The 16546-nt window shown below is 37.1% G+C and overlaps 1 protein-coding gene across 3 annotated transcripts in view; it reads right to left on the reverse strand.

Annotated features, from left to right (window-relative positions):
• Positions 1-5105: 5105 nt before the first annotated feature.
• LOC105473635 (dishevelled associated activator of morphogenesis 1) overlaps positions 5106-16546 on the reverse strand; it is a 180744-nt gene continuing 169303 nt past the window's right edge. For all 3 annotated transcript variants that reach the window (XM_011727500.2, XM_011727498.2, XM_011727499.2), the window contains 4 exons: positions 15602-15662; positions 12698-12829; positions 8874-9044; positions 5106-7814 (listed from right to left, as the gene is read on the reverse strand). In XM_011727500.2, the coding sequence (XP_011725802.1) occupies positions 7605-7814; positions 8874-9044; positions 12698-12829; positions 15602-15662 (574 nt within the window). In that variant the 3' untranslated portion in view covers positions 5106-7604. The remainder of the gene's footprint in view (positions 7815-8873; positions 9045-12697; positions 12830-15601; positions 15663-16546) is intronic.

The following is a 16546-nucleotide window of genomic DNA, read 5'->3' on the forward strand; positions in this document are numbered from 1 at the left end:
TTACATCAGGGTTCACTCTTGGTGTTACATATTTTATGGGTTTGGACGAATGTAAGATGACATGTAGAGAGTATTTTCACTGCCCTGAGAGTCCTCTGTGCTCTTCATACTCATCCCTTCCTCCTCCTGACCCCTGGTAACCACAAATCTTTTCCTTGCCTCCCTAGTTTTACCTTTTCCAGAGTGGCATGTGAGTGGAATCATACACTATGTAGCCTTTCCATATTGGCTTCTTTCACTTGGTAATATGCATTTAAGACTCCTCCATGTCTTTTCATGGTTTGATAGGTCATTTCTTTTTAGCACTGAGTAATATTCCATTGTCTAGATGTACCACAATTTATCAATTCGCCTAGTGAAAGACATTTTGGTTGCTTCCAAGTTTTGGCAATTATTAAGCTGCTATAAACATCTAGTGCACATGTTTGTGTTGACATGAATTTTCAACCCATTTGAATAAATTGCTGGATTGTATAGTGAGTATGTTTAGTTTGATAAGAAACTTCCAAACTGTCTTTTAAAGTAGCTGTGCCATTTTGCATTCTTACTAGTAATGAATGTGAGTTCCTGTTGCTGCACATCCTCGCTGGCGTTTGGTGTTGTCAGGGTACTGGGTTCTGGCCACTCAAATGAGTGTGTAGTGATATCTTGTTGTTGTTTTAATTTGCCTTTCCTTGATGACATATAATGTGGAGCATTTTCTTCATATGCTTATTTGCCATCTATATATCTTCTTTGGTGAGGAGGCTGTTCAGATCTTTGGCCCATTTTTAATAATTGAGTTGTGTTCTCATTGAGTTTCAAGAGTCTTTTGTATATTTTGGATGACAGTCCTTTACCTGGTATGTCTTTAGCAAATTTTTTTTTTCACAGTCTGTGGCTTGTTTTATCATTTTCTTGACTGTGTCTCTTGCAGGTCACAAAAGTTTAATGAAGTCCAGCTTATCAATTCTTTCATGGATTGTGCATTTGACATTGCATCTAAAAAGTCATTGTCAAACATAGATGACATTACCAATGTCATCTAAATTTTCAATTTTCTCCCATCTCAGGAGTTTTATCATTTTGTTTAAGTCTGTGATCCATTGTGAGTTAATTTTTTATAAAGAATGTGAGGTCTTTGTCTAGCTTTATTGTGTTTGCATATGGATGTTCAGTTTTTCCAGCATTATTTTTTGAAAAGACTGTATTTGCTCCATTGTCTTACCGTTGATCTTTTGTAAAAAAAAAAGCAATTAACTATATTCATGTGGTTCTATTTGTGGGTTATATTATTAGTCTATTTTTTCACAATTACCACAGTCTTGATTACTGTAGCTTTATACTATGTCTTGAAGTAGGGTAGAATCTGTTCCCCAACTTTGTTCTTTTCCTTCGATATTGTGTTGGCTTTTCTGTATCTTTTGCCTATTTATACAAATTTTAGAATCAGTTTGTCAATAAAAACAAAGTAACTTGCTGGGATTTTATTGGAATTGCATTGAATCTGTAGATTAAGTTGAAAAGATCTTGACACTATCGAATCTTCCTATCCATGAATATGAACTATCTCACCATTTACTTGGCTCTTCCTTGATTTCTCCCATCAGAGGTTTGTTGTTTTCCTCATATAGATCTTGTATATATTTTGTTAGATTTATACCTAAGTATTTCATTTTGGGGGTGTGCTCATATGAATGGTACTGTATGTTTAATTTTCAATTCTGCTTTTTCTTTGCTGGTAAATAGGAAAACAATAGACTTTTATGTATTAACTTTGTATCCCGCAAACTAATTTTCCTAAGCTGCTGGTAGTCACTCCTTTCCTCCCCTGTTTTTGTCTTCCCATGTCATTGCTCAGCATCACAGTCATCTCCTCTTCAGATACCTCCTCCCATCCTGGAAAGGTCAGTGTAGCCCTCAACTTAATTAGACTTAGGAAAGGTTCTCTACACTGGAAGTGACGGTGAGGATATTAACAAGAAATGTTCATGATTATATGAAGGATTGCAGATTCCTTTGCCACAGGAATGTCCTCATATGACCATAATGGGTGTGAATGAGATGAGATAATGTTACTGAAATCTGTACCATTAAACCATTTCCTTTCTTCCTTCTCCCAGCAAAAGAAGCAAGAGAATCAGAAAAATGCTTTATTCAAACAAAATAGAAAAAAATGATACAAATTTCTTTTTCCCATGAAAAATGAAAACATATTAAGGTTTGATACAAATACGGATCTTCTTTGTCTGAAAACCCTGGGGCGCAGTCCTGTGCTCATTTGTTTGTTTGATACCATGGAAACATGCAGTTGATTGCAGTAGATAAAAGCATGTTAGGGAAGAGACCAAAGGGCAGGTCTGAAATTTTCCACAGGATTCAGATAAAAAATAATTCTGATTGGTATTTGCTATGGAAAACACAAAATCCTTATAAACAAGAAACTTGTTCCTCCATGGGCCCCAAACTTTCTCAAACATAAATAATTCATAGGCGGGACACGATGGCTCACGTTTGTAATTCCAGCACTTTGGGAGGCCAAGGTGGGAGGATCGCTTGAAGCCAGGAGTCTGAGAACAGCCTGGGCAATATAGTGAGGCACTGTCTCTAAAAACATTTTAAAAATAAAAATAATGATAAAAAAGAAGTCAGATTTTAAGTCATCTCTTAATTATAGACTCAAGAGGTTTTTAGACTTCAGTTATTATCAATAGGGGCAACAGGGATTTAGAGACTTAAAACAGTATATAGACCACACAAAAAATAAGCACATAACTCGACAGAGTGATGGTTTATAAACACCCCATGTGAGAAGCCCTAGACCCCTGACTTTAATTCTCTCCATACAGTTCAGTGGTTCTTAAAGATATTGTTTATGGAATTAAATGGTATCAAGTAGTTGTTAAGCCTTGGAAGTTGCTAATTTAGGTTTTCCACTTGATAGGAAACAGCTGATGTTATTAAAAAACAAAAATACTCACAGAAAATTTTACCTTCCACAACTCAGCCTTTTGAACACAGTAATGCATCACATAATGACATTTTATCAACCATGAACCGCATATATGGCGGTGGTCTCATAAAATTATAATGGAGCTGAAAAATTCCCTATCACCTGGTAACACTGTAGTGCAATGCATTACTCATGTATTTGAGGTGATGCTGGCATAAAGCAAGCTACTAAGCTGCCTGTTTTATAAAACTATAGCACATCCACATGAACGGTACATAATACTTGACAATGATATGTGTTGCTAGTTTATTTACTACAAATGTGTTATTTCGAAGTATACTCATTTTATTTTTTTTTTAAAGTTAACTGTAAAACAACCTCAGGCAGGTCCTTCAGGAGGTACTCCAGAAGGCATTGTTATAACGGATGACAGCTCCATATGGACTACTGCTCCTGAAGCCTTCCAGTGGGACAAGATGTGTAGGTGAAGAGAGTCACATTGATGATCCTGACCCCATGTAGGCATAGGCTAATGTGTCTTAGTTTTTAACAAAAAAAGTTTAAAAAGTTAAACAAAAGTTAAAAACCAAAAAAAGCTAATAGACTAAGGATGTGAAGAAAATACTAATACTTTTGTACAGCTGTGTTTTAAAGTTATTACATATCAAAACACTAAATAATAAAGTAAAAGTTATAGTAAGCTAAGTTTTATTAAAGAGTTTAAAAAATAAATTTAGTGTAGCATAGATGTACAATGTTGATAAACCCTACAGTAGTGTATGTCCTAGGCCTTCACATTCACTCACCACTCACTGACTAACCTGGAGCAACTTCCAGTTCTGCAAGCTCCATTCATGGTAAGTGCCCCATACAGATGTACCATCTTCAATGTTTTATATGGTATTTTTACGACATATATATTTTTCTATATATATGTTTAGATACACAAATACCATTGTTACAATTGCCTACACTATTCAGTGCAGTAACATGCCGTGCAGGTTTGTAGCCTAGGAGCAATAGGCTCCACCATATAGCCTAGGTGTGTAGTAGGTTATGCTGTCTAGATTTGTGTAAGTATACTCTATGATGTATGCATGGCAATGAAATCACCTATTGGCACAATTTCTCAGAATGTGTCCTTGTTAAATGACACATGACTGTAATTGTGTCTAAACTACAGCATTTTAATAAAGGTTATCCCTTGCCCGACAAAAAACTCACATTATAGAAAAGGGGCAAAGTTCTGGATGGATCACATAACTTCACCCCTCTGTCAGAAGCACATTTCCTTCAGTGATAATTGTTTTGGGGAAACTGAAGACACTGAAGCATATGATCTGAAAATTTCACATTTCCCCCCTTTCTATTAATACACCAAGGTCAACTGAGGATCTAGGTGGTTCTGTACATAATTCCATACCCAAATATACAAATAGGCCGGGGCTGAGTTTGTGGGTTGGAATAGAACATTTGTCTAACATGCAGAAGGGTCTCTCCTATCAAGAGTGTCAGCTCCACAGAACGTTGTTACTATGAAGTTATGCAGTGAGTTGACAAAATACAAGATGGTCAGTGATTACAAGAACATCATGAGTTCATTCCAAGGATAAGAAGAATTAGTGTTTGGCCTGCTTGGGTATTCTATCAACCACTGGGGCAGTTTGTTTCCAACTTGACCTTAAATTGAGTTAAGGGTGGCGAGGCAGCAAATGTGATGTAGGACAAAGGGAAAGCTTCGACTTTCAGAGGATACTGATAAAACAAATTTCTTGATCTGTATGGGTGCCATTTCCCAAACTGACCCATATCAAATTAAATTTTAATAAGAAAAAAATGTCTCAAAACAGAAAAGCTTTTGATTCTAGAGACCAGAGATTATTTTCTCTACTCCAGTTGAGTAATTTCACCAGTAGCCCTACTATACATGAGTTATAACAAGAAATTGTGTAACTCATACATAAACCAAGTGTAGAAAGAGGTGGCATATGATAACCTGAACATACTGAATGCTGCCATAATAGAAAACTATATTCTTCTAGGTCCAGTAAGTACAAGTTTAAAAACACGTATATATTTGATTCAGTGAACAGTTTGCAAAATTGAAATTCAGTGGTGGAAACTGCGAAGAAGTTTGATGACGCTGTTTTAATAATTCATAGAAAGACATATGTACACCCAATGAATTCATCTCTTTATTGCATATTGCTATTTTAAAAAAATGTACAGTCTCATAACACATACATTTTTTCTCAGTACTATCTAATGACAGTCTTGCACCTAAAGACTAAGTGGTTCCAACTACTAAGCTAATAAGATACAAGACATATAATTAAGTTCACAAATTATGCATTTTCTTTTTGGCATTAATTTAAAAAAACAAACAAAAATTTCAAAATACACACCCAAGAGAGAAAAGTGGCTACTTACACCAGCACCAATCTAAAAAGTAGAAAGTAGTTTTTTTTTTTTGTTTTTCTTTTCAACAATGGCACATGGAATTACCTGCACACAGTTTTTGGGGAAAGAAACCAAAAATGGAAATGGCAAAGGAGGCCCACCAGGATGGCCATATCAAAGGAGGATGATTAAAAGGGGCAAGAGGGACATGCTACACAAACTTGCTCCTTTATGTGACTTTCCCCCCACCTGTCTATTCCTTAAACTGTAAGACAAAGCCATTTTCAAAATACAGTTCCAAAATGGAGCCAGACCAAATTTCTCCTGCTACAAATAGAAAAGAATATACATAGAGGCACTTTAGTTAAGGAACAGACAAAACCATCGTTATATTCCAATCTTCATCTCCAAGCCTTTCTGAGTCAAGTCTCTATCTGCACCTTCAACACGGTGTTATTGCAGACCTGGGTTAACTCGGGACTGGGGGAGTGCAACCTCTGCTCTGTATTTATGACTGTTTTATTTGCTAGTCATTTATTTCCATTTGATGTGTAGAAAGTCACTAAATTTGCAATGAGGAAAAGATGTAAAACCACAGCTCTTGACAACTCTTAGAGCACTATTTCACAGCTTTCACATAGCGCAGATACCTTGCCATCTGTGCTAAGTGTTATAGTTTATACAAATTATTTTAAAATAGTATGATTCCTGTACAGTGCACACATTGGTATTCTATTCATCCCTTAATATCCCCATTAGAATTTAAGCCTTTGGGGGCAGGGACTCTGTCTTGCTTACCATTGTAGCCTTACTATGCCTGGTACATAGTAGGAACTTAATAAATATTTGTTAATTGATGAAAAACTCAATTTAGTGAGTAAATAATGTTCTAGTGCAACAGGACAAACTACTCTCTCCACAGGAAACTCAACCACAACAGGATCGATAGAAAGAAAAGAGAAAACGTTAGCCCTCATCCCCAACTACAAATAAATAAAGCAAAGCAAAAAAAAAAAAAAAAGTAACAGTCCTCTTTATATATCACATAATTTAAGGATATTAAGAGTTGGTAGGTTAATGGTAAGCATCTATATTTTATTTTCTAATGTTCATTGTTTTTATTCATGTCTCCCTGAGAGCTTTATTTTTTTGGACTGAAATTTTACAGGTAGCTTTACTGACACACAATTTTAAAATGACAACATATAAACAGCAATCACTTCAAATATACTTAGAGATAAATAGATCTGGGCATCTCTGCTGATGTTGACATTTTGTGCATTCTTTATGTGTCCTTTAGTCCAGACCTATATTTACAGAAAATGCAGCTTGTCCTACAAAACAGAAGATAGAAACTAACAAAAAGGCACCCCATTAAATTTTTTTTTTTTTAGTAATCTTTATCCCTTCAGAGAATTCTTCCTTTAAGTCTTGGGTGAGATATTTTATTTTTAAGGTTTATATATCTATAGTGTTAGAACAAGCATACTCTGGCAATGTTGTTCTTTAAAAAAAGCATGGATTGCATTTAGATAGTGTTTTTTTCCAAAAATCTGAAGAAATTATCAAGAGCACTTGGCAGAGATAACTTGATGAAATTAGGGGAAAAACTGATGTCCAACTTTTAAATATACAAAAAATTCTGACTGACATTCTACGTAATTCAAATTGTGTGCAAGATGTTCTCAATAAACATTTACAGACTGTATCCTCACACCGATGTCAGAAATCCGAAGCTGGTCCTATCACTGATGCATCTACATCACAGTGTCAGCTATCGAAAACCATTTTAAATCTGTATTTTTCCAACTCCAGTTCCATCAATGAAAATAATTTCAAAGGATATCAAGCTTGGAAACAATACAATATTTTGCAAGGTTTTTTTTTTTTTTTCTCCTGTTTTGTCTTTGAATCTAGGGAATGTCTCTGTCATCTCTTTCAGGAGATAGTATTGTGCTTCTGAACAGTCATGGCGTTCGGGGAAAGAAAATGAGCCACACTCAAGGTGAATGCATACACGAAGGGTTTCGGAGCACATACATTAACATAAATCTTTTTAACCATACGTAGAGGTCTCCAGACAACACTCAGACATCTATATACATTTTTTAATATATACACACATACATTTACATACACACACATTCACACATTCACTCACAGATGAAGGAAAAAATTGCCACTGTTTGGATTGCAAGGCAGTGTAATGAAACGTTCTAGTCACTTTAGAGGGCCGCTAATGAGCTTTCTAAAATAAAGTATTCATGGAAGATTAGAAATTAAGTTTTGTGATTGGTCTCTCTCTGCTGCTGTCAGTCATCTGGTTGGTAATGCGTTTGCGATTCCGTTTCAATTTAGAAAGGTCTTTGTCAAACACTTCTCCTGAGCGTAAAGCTGAAACAAGGTCATCAAACTCTCCGCTTTCTTCACTATTCTCTTTAGCTTTTCTCATTTTACGTTCCCTTTCACGTTGTTCTTTGAGCTGCAAATAGAAAGAAATAACCTCTTAGAAACATGTCAAAATGCTGCATTTTGTTTTCAGTAGAGATGAATTCTGTGAAATATGGTAATGCTCCAGACACCAAGCTGTGCTCATCCTATAACCCCTTTGGATATCACAAGAAAGGGTAATAGGAACATGGAGTCTCCATTGTGGAAGCAATGGACAACAAAAAATAACCACTGTCTTGTGGTTAGACCCTAACCACCTAGATTCTAGGTAAACTGCATGATATTCTAGTTAAAATAAGAGCAATTGAGGCAATTTGTGTTTTTGCTAATGAAAAAAAAAAAAAGGTATCACTATTACATAGACCCCAAATAACTAAAGCAAATGGTCATCAGGCCATTTTCCTTATATCAAAGGCTTAGCTTGCATCTACTGTGGAAGCCTGAAACCTGATACACAACAGTTACTGTTATTAAAAGCCAACTAATACATGCACATTGTAGACAATTTGGATAATTCAGATAAAAGGAAGGTGGGGGAAGCATCTTTAATTCTACTACTGTGAACTTTTTAGAGGTTTATCTCACCACTATTATTTTCTATATGTATTAACATCTTAAGAAACAAAACAGAAAAAGATTTCATGTAGAAATCACTTTGTAAACTTTTCTGTATCATTACTCTTTAAATACATGTCTTTTAAGGACTGCGTAAATATACCATTATATAGTCGTTACATCATTTAGAACTCAAGCCCTATTGGTAAACATTTAGGTTGTCTTTAGCTTGGGGCTATTATAAAGAATGCTGCCCTTTTTTGTGTAAATTTATGATTATTTCTTTAAAATAAATGCTAAAAAATGGAATTCCAGAGCAAAGGATGTGGATAGATATATTTTTTTTAAGGCTTTGAAATACACTGTTAAATAGCCCAAGAGAAACAACACCAATTTAAAATCCCACAGAATTCTAGAGAGTACACTGAAGCCTTCCTTCCTGCCAGCAGGTCAGAGTGCTCTCTAAATACTTTTGACTGGGCTGCAGCCATAGGACTTCTAGGAGGTGGAATTGGTCAATTAATCATCCTCTCACCTGAGCTTCCATGCGAGCTCGACGTTCTTCTTCCTCCTTTTTCTTTCTCATATTTTCATTTTCTTGCTTGGCTTCTGAAACAGCTTGAAGAAACTGATCAAAAATGCCAAAGAACTCATCTGGTTGTATTTTGCCAGCCTCTTCCCCAAAGTGCTTCACTGCTTTAGTGAACTAGAAAAAAGAGGGTTTTAAGAAGTCAATGTTTCATGAGAATTCCATAATCAAATACAAATAACTTTAGAAAGACTAAAGCCCAGATTGAGTCAAGCATAAGTTTTGTTTGCTCATTTATTTTTATTTATTAATTTTTTTTGGAGTTGGAGTTTCGCCATCACCCAGGCTGGAGTGCAGTGGCATGATCCCAGCTCACTGCAACCTCTGCCTCTCGGGTTCAAGTGATTCTCCAGCCTCAACCTCCCAAGTAGCTGGGATTACAGGCACATACCACCATGCTTAGCTAATTTTTGTAGTTTTAGTAGAGTAGGGGTTTTACCATGTTGGCCAGGCTGGTCTCAAACTCCTAACCTCAGGTGATCCACCCACCTTGGCCTCCCAAAATGCTGGGATTACAGGCGTGAGCCACCATACCTGACAGTTTTTCTTGTTTTGTTTTGTTTTTGTTTTTAAGAGATGGGGTCTTACATGTTGCCCAGGCTGGAATGCGTATGTTATTGGTTTCCCCCCCCCCCCCCCCCCCCCAAATTTATGGAGTCTTACATATTACCCAGGCTGGAGTTTAGTGGCTATTCAAAGGTATGATCACAGCAAACTACAGCCTCAAACTCCTGGGCAATCTTTCCCCTTAAGCCTCACAAGTAGCTGGGACTATAGGCATGTGCCACTGCACCCGGCTAAGTCAAACATAACTGATGGATTCTAGCGAGCCTATATTTATCTTCAGCTGCTGAACATGTCTCTTAATCATTTCTAAGTAAAAATTTTAATACTCCTTAGCTTTTGAAACCATTTATTCCTGTCTACCTCAGTTGAGCTTAACATGTATGATGACCTCCTATGACTTTTTATTAACTAAACAGTAGTAAAAACAAAATATTGTAGAGCACAGCACCCCAGACATAAAACTAACAGCAAACTCGGCAGGGGGAGGGAAACTTGTACTTTTAACTTTTCTTTGAAGTAGTTTAAAATCATTTACTAGTGCCATATGGTCAACATAGAAAGCAAATGGGAGCCAGTGCCTCTTAGCTGCTTTTCCCAATCATAAATAATGCTGCTATTTTTGGGATATTTTCAGGGTCTCAATGAGAAAACAGTAACTGAGTATGGAATCTTTAATGCAACCCAGTGTATGACTGAGAATACAATTTTATTCCAAATTCTTTGTTTTAGAACCCCTTTCAATGCCAATCTTTTTTAAAAAAGTTTTTTAAAAAAAGATATGGGGTATTGCAATGTTACATTGCCCAGGCTGGACTCAAACTCCTAGGCACAAGTGATCCTCCTGCCACAGCCTCCTGAGTAGCTGGGACTATGGGTACATGCAACATGCCCCAGTGTCAATCTTTTTAAATGGCCAAAATGCAACATACCAAGGAAGAAATTTATGAAGTTAGATAAAAATATATGTATACAGTAACAATAGTATATCCAGTCTTGTTTTAGTTCTTCCAGAGGTTATCTTCATAACTCAAGGCAGTATGTATTTCAAGAGTCTTAGCATTACAACTACCCAAATAATATTCAATGTCAAATTGTTTGTTAAAATTATACTTCCTTCTGTAAGGATCTAATGCTATTACTCCTAAGCTACTAAGGATAGTGTTCCTAGCTTCAAAGTCAAATACATTTTTCCCCATGACCAATCAACTACTCAACATTTTCCAGATTTTAAGTTTTCTTCATATTTAGACCACGCTGTGTTTATGCAGTGCCCCCAAACAGTTTATAATTGGTTTTATTTTTATTGCTTTGTCTTTGTTACACTGTTAGGTTCTTCTGATATTTCAGTGATACTATCTACCTAAAATATTTTCAACATTTATTTTTAAATAAAACAAGTTTTGGCTTATATTTATATATATTTTATAATTACTGTATCTTTAAATTTGTAATAAAAGTGTCCTTTTTACCATTTCTGTCTTCACTGAGGAGTTTTCAATGTTTTACTTATTTGGAAATACTCTATTAGAAAAGAGTTCTTCGGGCAAAAACATAACATTCTTCAGACACCATATATAGTGCTCTAGCTTGCTCCATGGTTTTATATGCTAATTTATAAAAGTTCTGGTATGAACAAAATAGCAATAGACAGTCTACAACCGGATTTCTGAAACATTCAAGTTCACGTACTTTAGGCCATCCCGAGTGATCTTTTTATCAAGGAATTCTAGTGATCATGATGTCATGTATATTGAAATCTTAGAAATCTAAAGAAAACCAGGCCCAGATTAAAGTTCCACCCCCTATACACACACACACACCCCAGTCAGTGTGCGAGGGGGAAATTTACCAGGTCTTTATGTTCTGCTAGACGATCTTCAACATCAGAGAAGCTTGACGCTGGCTACTGTGATGAACAAGCTGACAACAGCCAGTTCACACACAAAAATGTTTGAGCCCCTTGATGAAGTAGGTGCTATATTGCTCAGGTGGGATGTCAGGACAGGGGGAATCTCTTCCTTTATGAAGCACAAACTCTAAAGTGGTGAGGCATACATAAAACACGGATGGGGGCTTTCACAGTGGAGGTCTGAATGGTGGTTGCTGACATCAGTTGACTGATTTCCACTGTGAGATATCAGAGGTTGGACCTCTGACAGCGGCCATTTGAACATATATTGTCATTTATTTAATAAGGTTAGAGAGGAGGTTTAATGTTGAGATTAGCTAACGCATGTGAACAGCCTACTTCTGTACTTTAATTGGTATGTGTGTACATTTACATAAACAATCATCCATATCTACAACCAAACAGGTAACCAGAGAAAAATAACATCCATTTACCGAAGTTTTGAAACACAAGACTCAAGTAAAAGCAAGAGTGTTGTGGCAACTGAGAGATGGGTAGAGTAAAAGAACCAATCGTGGGGGAGGGCGGGAAGGGTGTTAATATACTTTATAAAGAATGAGGAGAGAAAATGAGAGACTCTGTACATATCTTGTATATGAATGTGAATGCATTTTGGAAGAGGAAACAACCTGAGATAGAGAGGAGTGAGGTGAAGCTGAGGAGCTAAAGGTCGTGGTTATCAACCAACAAAAATTTCTCTTCTAAGGGAACACAAAAAGTGAAATAGCAGAAATCATAAAAATAAATGTCTTACTAAAAATAAAAAATAACTCTTGCAATGAGACTGTGAATTAAAATGTATCTCTTTTAGCAAGTTCTGCTGGAGATTTATACAGGTAGCATCCTGTCCTCCAAGGCTGTATCTCAGATGAGCATATTACATAATTGGGCACATGGCTTTAGTAACATCGAATTGCACATTTGATTCTACCCCTGGTTTTCATCATCTACTCTTTTCTGGCTCCCAGAGATAAGTACTTCAAGCCAATTTCAACCAAGAGAAAACTGTCAAAGTATTTGCTGGTCTCATACCATTCAAAGCCTTCAAGGTCTTGCAACATAGGCCAGTCAGACAAAAATGGTGTGTTCAGATTAATCACAGTCTTGGAAATGAAAACACACCTATGTCATACAAAACAATGGAATCTGGAAAGTAATTATCTACTACTTTATTTCCTGCACCATGAAGTTTGGATCTCACTCCTGCTATTTCCCGTACAGAATAATAACTGAAAGTATCACAATGAAGCCCAGTCCACTCAAACAACAGTCAGTGCACAAGGGGGAAACTTACCAGGTCTTTAGCTTCTGCTAGAAGATCTTCAACATCAGAGAAGCTGAAGCTGGCTACTGTGATGAACTGGCTGACAACAGACACAAACTTATCTCCAGGCTGTGGGGGCTGAGACTTCTGATATTCCAGCTCCTTAAACACAGGAAATGAAAAATGTCAATGCAGGCTTCAAATACAGACATGAGACACACCTTGTCTCATATTTCACATGCCTTAAATTTAATAAATGAGAATGGCAAACACATCAAAACTTGTTCTAAAACTTTTTGTTATACTCTAGTGCCCCTGCCCCTCCTCCCACCATGCCAGAGCCATGCCCATGTGCACACGCATATTTGCAAATAGCAATTTACCAACAATCTAAGTACTTGATCTATTACTCTTTCAGACTTTAGAAAGCAAGCAGATTTGCATTTGGATAAAATTAATAGAAGTTAAACAAATAGTGGGGGCAAACTGAACTCTAAGGGCTTGTGAGTGAAAACAAGAGACTCTGCTTATCAATATTCCATGCTTAGAATTCTGGTGTCTTGACTTTTTTCTTCTTTCCCTCTCAGCCAAGTCTATTTACTTCTTAAACTGTGGGATATAGGTCAGTAGAATTTTGGCTGTAGCATTTGGCACCATAATCTTCTACCATTTTTCTCTTGTCCATACCATATTGGTTTTTGTGAACAGGCTTGTAGGGGAATTAGTCTCTTGTTAATTATCCATATTCCCCATTACCACAGCAATGAACACAGATGATCCAAATCTAATGTTATTAGTTAAGTTAATTGCCAGATGCACATTCTTATTTAAAGTTCACAACATCCCTATAAGTGAGGGATCACTAGTCCCATTATACAGACACATACATTAAGGTTTGAAGGGATATATTACTTGCCCTGAAGTAGTGCTGACCAGTGACAGAGCCAATTTGAACTCAGGCCTGCCTGACTCCAGAGTCTTGGTAATAACTATGTTGTACACCAATTGACTTAAACTGGATGCTCCCTTATTTTCTTGCATTGGCAGAGATCTTCACAAGCAGGAGTGTAGTCGTCACACAGTTTATGGGTTCTGACTCAGCTCTACCACTGATTTGGTTCTTAACCATGGCATGTTGCTCTGGGCCGCAGTTTATTGATTTTTTTTTTTTAAGGGGGCAATATCCACATCATCACTAGACTCAAATGAAATAACAGAAGTGAAAACTCATCAGTTAGGGAGCTGGCGCTGATTGGAAGAAATTGCCATAATTCTAGCACTTTAGCCTGGAAAGTAAGTGTATCTGTGTTCAGTGTGGGGACAGGAAAGGCATTTGAAAGTGTTTCATTAATGTATAATTTCATAAATATTCATCTCTGATACCTTCAAACAATATAATTAATTTGTGTAAAGCACAATTAGAAGACATATCTATTTGGCCAGGCCAAGCTCTGCCCCCTGCTATTTTCTTACAATACCACACCCACCTCCAGGGGTAGGGGAGGCTTCTATATCCCCTTTCCTATAAAAAGTGTGATACAGTGTATATGACCCAAGGGGTAGAGTGATTTCAGCAAAACTATCCTTTAATAAAGCAGCAACACAAAATTTCCCCAGAAGCCCCCACCCCAGGCCTTGCTCTGACCTGGCTCTGAAGCAGGGGTCAGAGCCAGGCTTCAGGGTCATCATAATGACCATGGACCCTCTGGGGCTGGGAGAAAAAGTTCAATCAGTTTATTTTTTTTTAATACTGCCCCCGACTCCCTACATTTAAAAAAAAAAAAAAAAAAGGAAAAAAAACCTCACATGTTCCTTAATTTATTGAAAACAAAAAATTAGACATTGTGACTTTAATTTTTATTAGAGATATGTCTTTAATTAGTTCAACTACTTTCTATGGCAGTTTTATGATTAAAAAAAGAAAAGAAGGGAGAGTTCTCACAGCATTACCGATAAATGATCTGAGATACTTATGAGAGGCACCTGTCCAAGCTGCCTGCATGTCCATCTCCTTCACCCAGAGCAGGCCCGAGCTATGTCTGCTCCGAGCACGGTCACAGGGACGCTGCTCTGCCAGCCTGTTCTCATCCTTGCCCCCTCTCTCGCTGGCAGCTACATCTGCACAGTACCCACAGGGCACTGTGCCAAAAGGCACATTTCATCCTACCAGCTCCAGTCTGCCAGCCTGACCGGTTTTCCTTCCTCAAAGGCCTGGGCCCAGGTTGTCTTGTATGCCTGGGATAACCTCCCTCTATGCACCTAAGTTTACCCCACCCTCCGAAGCCACAGCTCAACTTCTTTTCCAAAAGAGAAGTTTCCTCTAATAGGGGCCAATTGTTCCACATGTCTCCAAAGTACCCTCAACCCGCTGCCTCCCTTAAGGCACCTCTGTAATCACTCTGCTATCTGGACACCGCCAGGCTGAGGGAAGTGGCTGCTCAGATTATTGCAACACCTGGAGGACAAGGATTCTGAGTCATCGTGACCCTCGGCTAGAGCATGTACTACAGTGTCTGCTTAGTAAATACTCCCCAAAGGACCAAGACAAAAACAACAGAGAAGTTCTATTGCTCTACCAAAAGTGAACACCATATATTAGCAGCACTTGGAAACTGAGAGGGTCCCTGAAGATCATCTAGCCCAACCCACTCATCCTGATGAATCCTGCCTCACCGATAAATTGGTGGCACACTAGGTCCAGTTTTCAGTTCCTCCTGCAGTGACTCACCCACGACCCCTGCTGCCTGCAATCAAGTTGCCAGGCTGAACATAACCTGCTTTTGCTTCTTGTGGTGGTGTTTCCTATTTTTTAATCAATAAATGTTTATTCCGGGTATACCACATGCCAAGACAACCAGCAACTCATCTGCTGGAAACCACCAGCACTAGAGATAGTGAAGAAACTGGGAATTAGAATAAAAAACAAATACTCACTGTCTCTACTGCTTTCAAGCCACTTCTCAAGGTACTTATTTCTTTGTCCAGCTCAGTCATGCTGTTGTAAATAGCAATGTTTTAGCAATCAACGAGTGACTTACACATATTAAATATAAGATGGGTTTAAATATTTCACGCTTGGAAGTCCATACTAGTTTAATTTAAATGTTTAAAATTCCCTTCCATGCTCAGATCTCAAAGAAAGACAACAGTATTTTAAACTCATGAAATGTAGGTATAAAATTATGTTTCTTGTTTTCTGTAGCCAGCAGGTATATTTTATAGGTCAAAAATAGCAGAATAGAAATATCTTCCATCTGTACAAGAATATTTTATGTTTCAAACTCAAAAAAATCTCACTTCAGCAAATTACTCCATGTAGAAATAAATCCCTTGCCATACTTGGCTCCCTTTGAAAATAAAACAAAAATAAGTTCATCTGCAATCATGTTCACATTGTAGTCTGTATAATCAGTGTTCTGCTTTTCACTAAGGCCCCAATAATATAAATATTACAAGGTAATGGCTTAAGTTGTAATCAACAATGATTTTTCTTAAAGTTGTATTAACTAGTTTTTATTTTCATCTTTTTTTTTTTTTTTTTTTTTTTTTAAATAGAGAAAGGTTCTTGGGCTTCTCCCATACATAACAGTTTGTATTTCATGGCTTTTAAACATCAGAGCTTGAAACTGAATTCTCCCAGATAATTTACAACATATAAAGAAACTCACCAGTACTTCAGTTAATTTCATGCCTTATATAGTATATTTCCACCAGATTCCATGAACAGAGGGAAAAAATGAGCCTGCTCATTATACTTTTCAAATTCACTGCAAAAAGATGCAGTTTATGTTTTAAAAAAAGAGCCAAAAGAGGGAGGGAAAAACAGCAAGGAAAATTGCCTGCTTCTCAGTCTCTGAAACGTGGTGTGAAGTTTGTGAT

This window comes from Macaca nemestrina, chromosome 7 (genome assembly GCF_043159975.1).
Source record: "Macaca nemestrina isolate mMacNem1 chromosome 7, mMacNem.hap1, whole genome shotgun sequence".
NCBI classification, from domain to species: domain Eukaryota; kingdom Metazoa; phylum Chordata; class Mammalia; order Primates; family Cercopithecidae; genus Macaca; species Macaca nemestrina.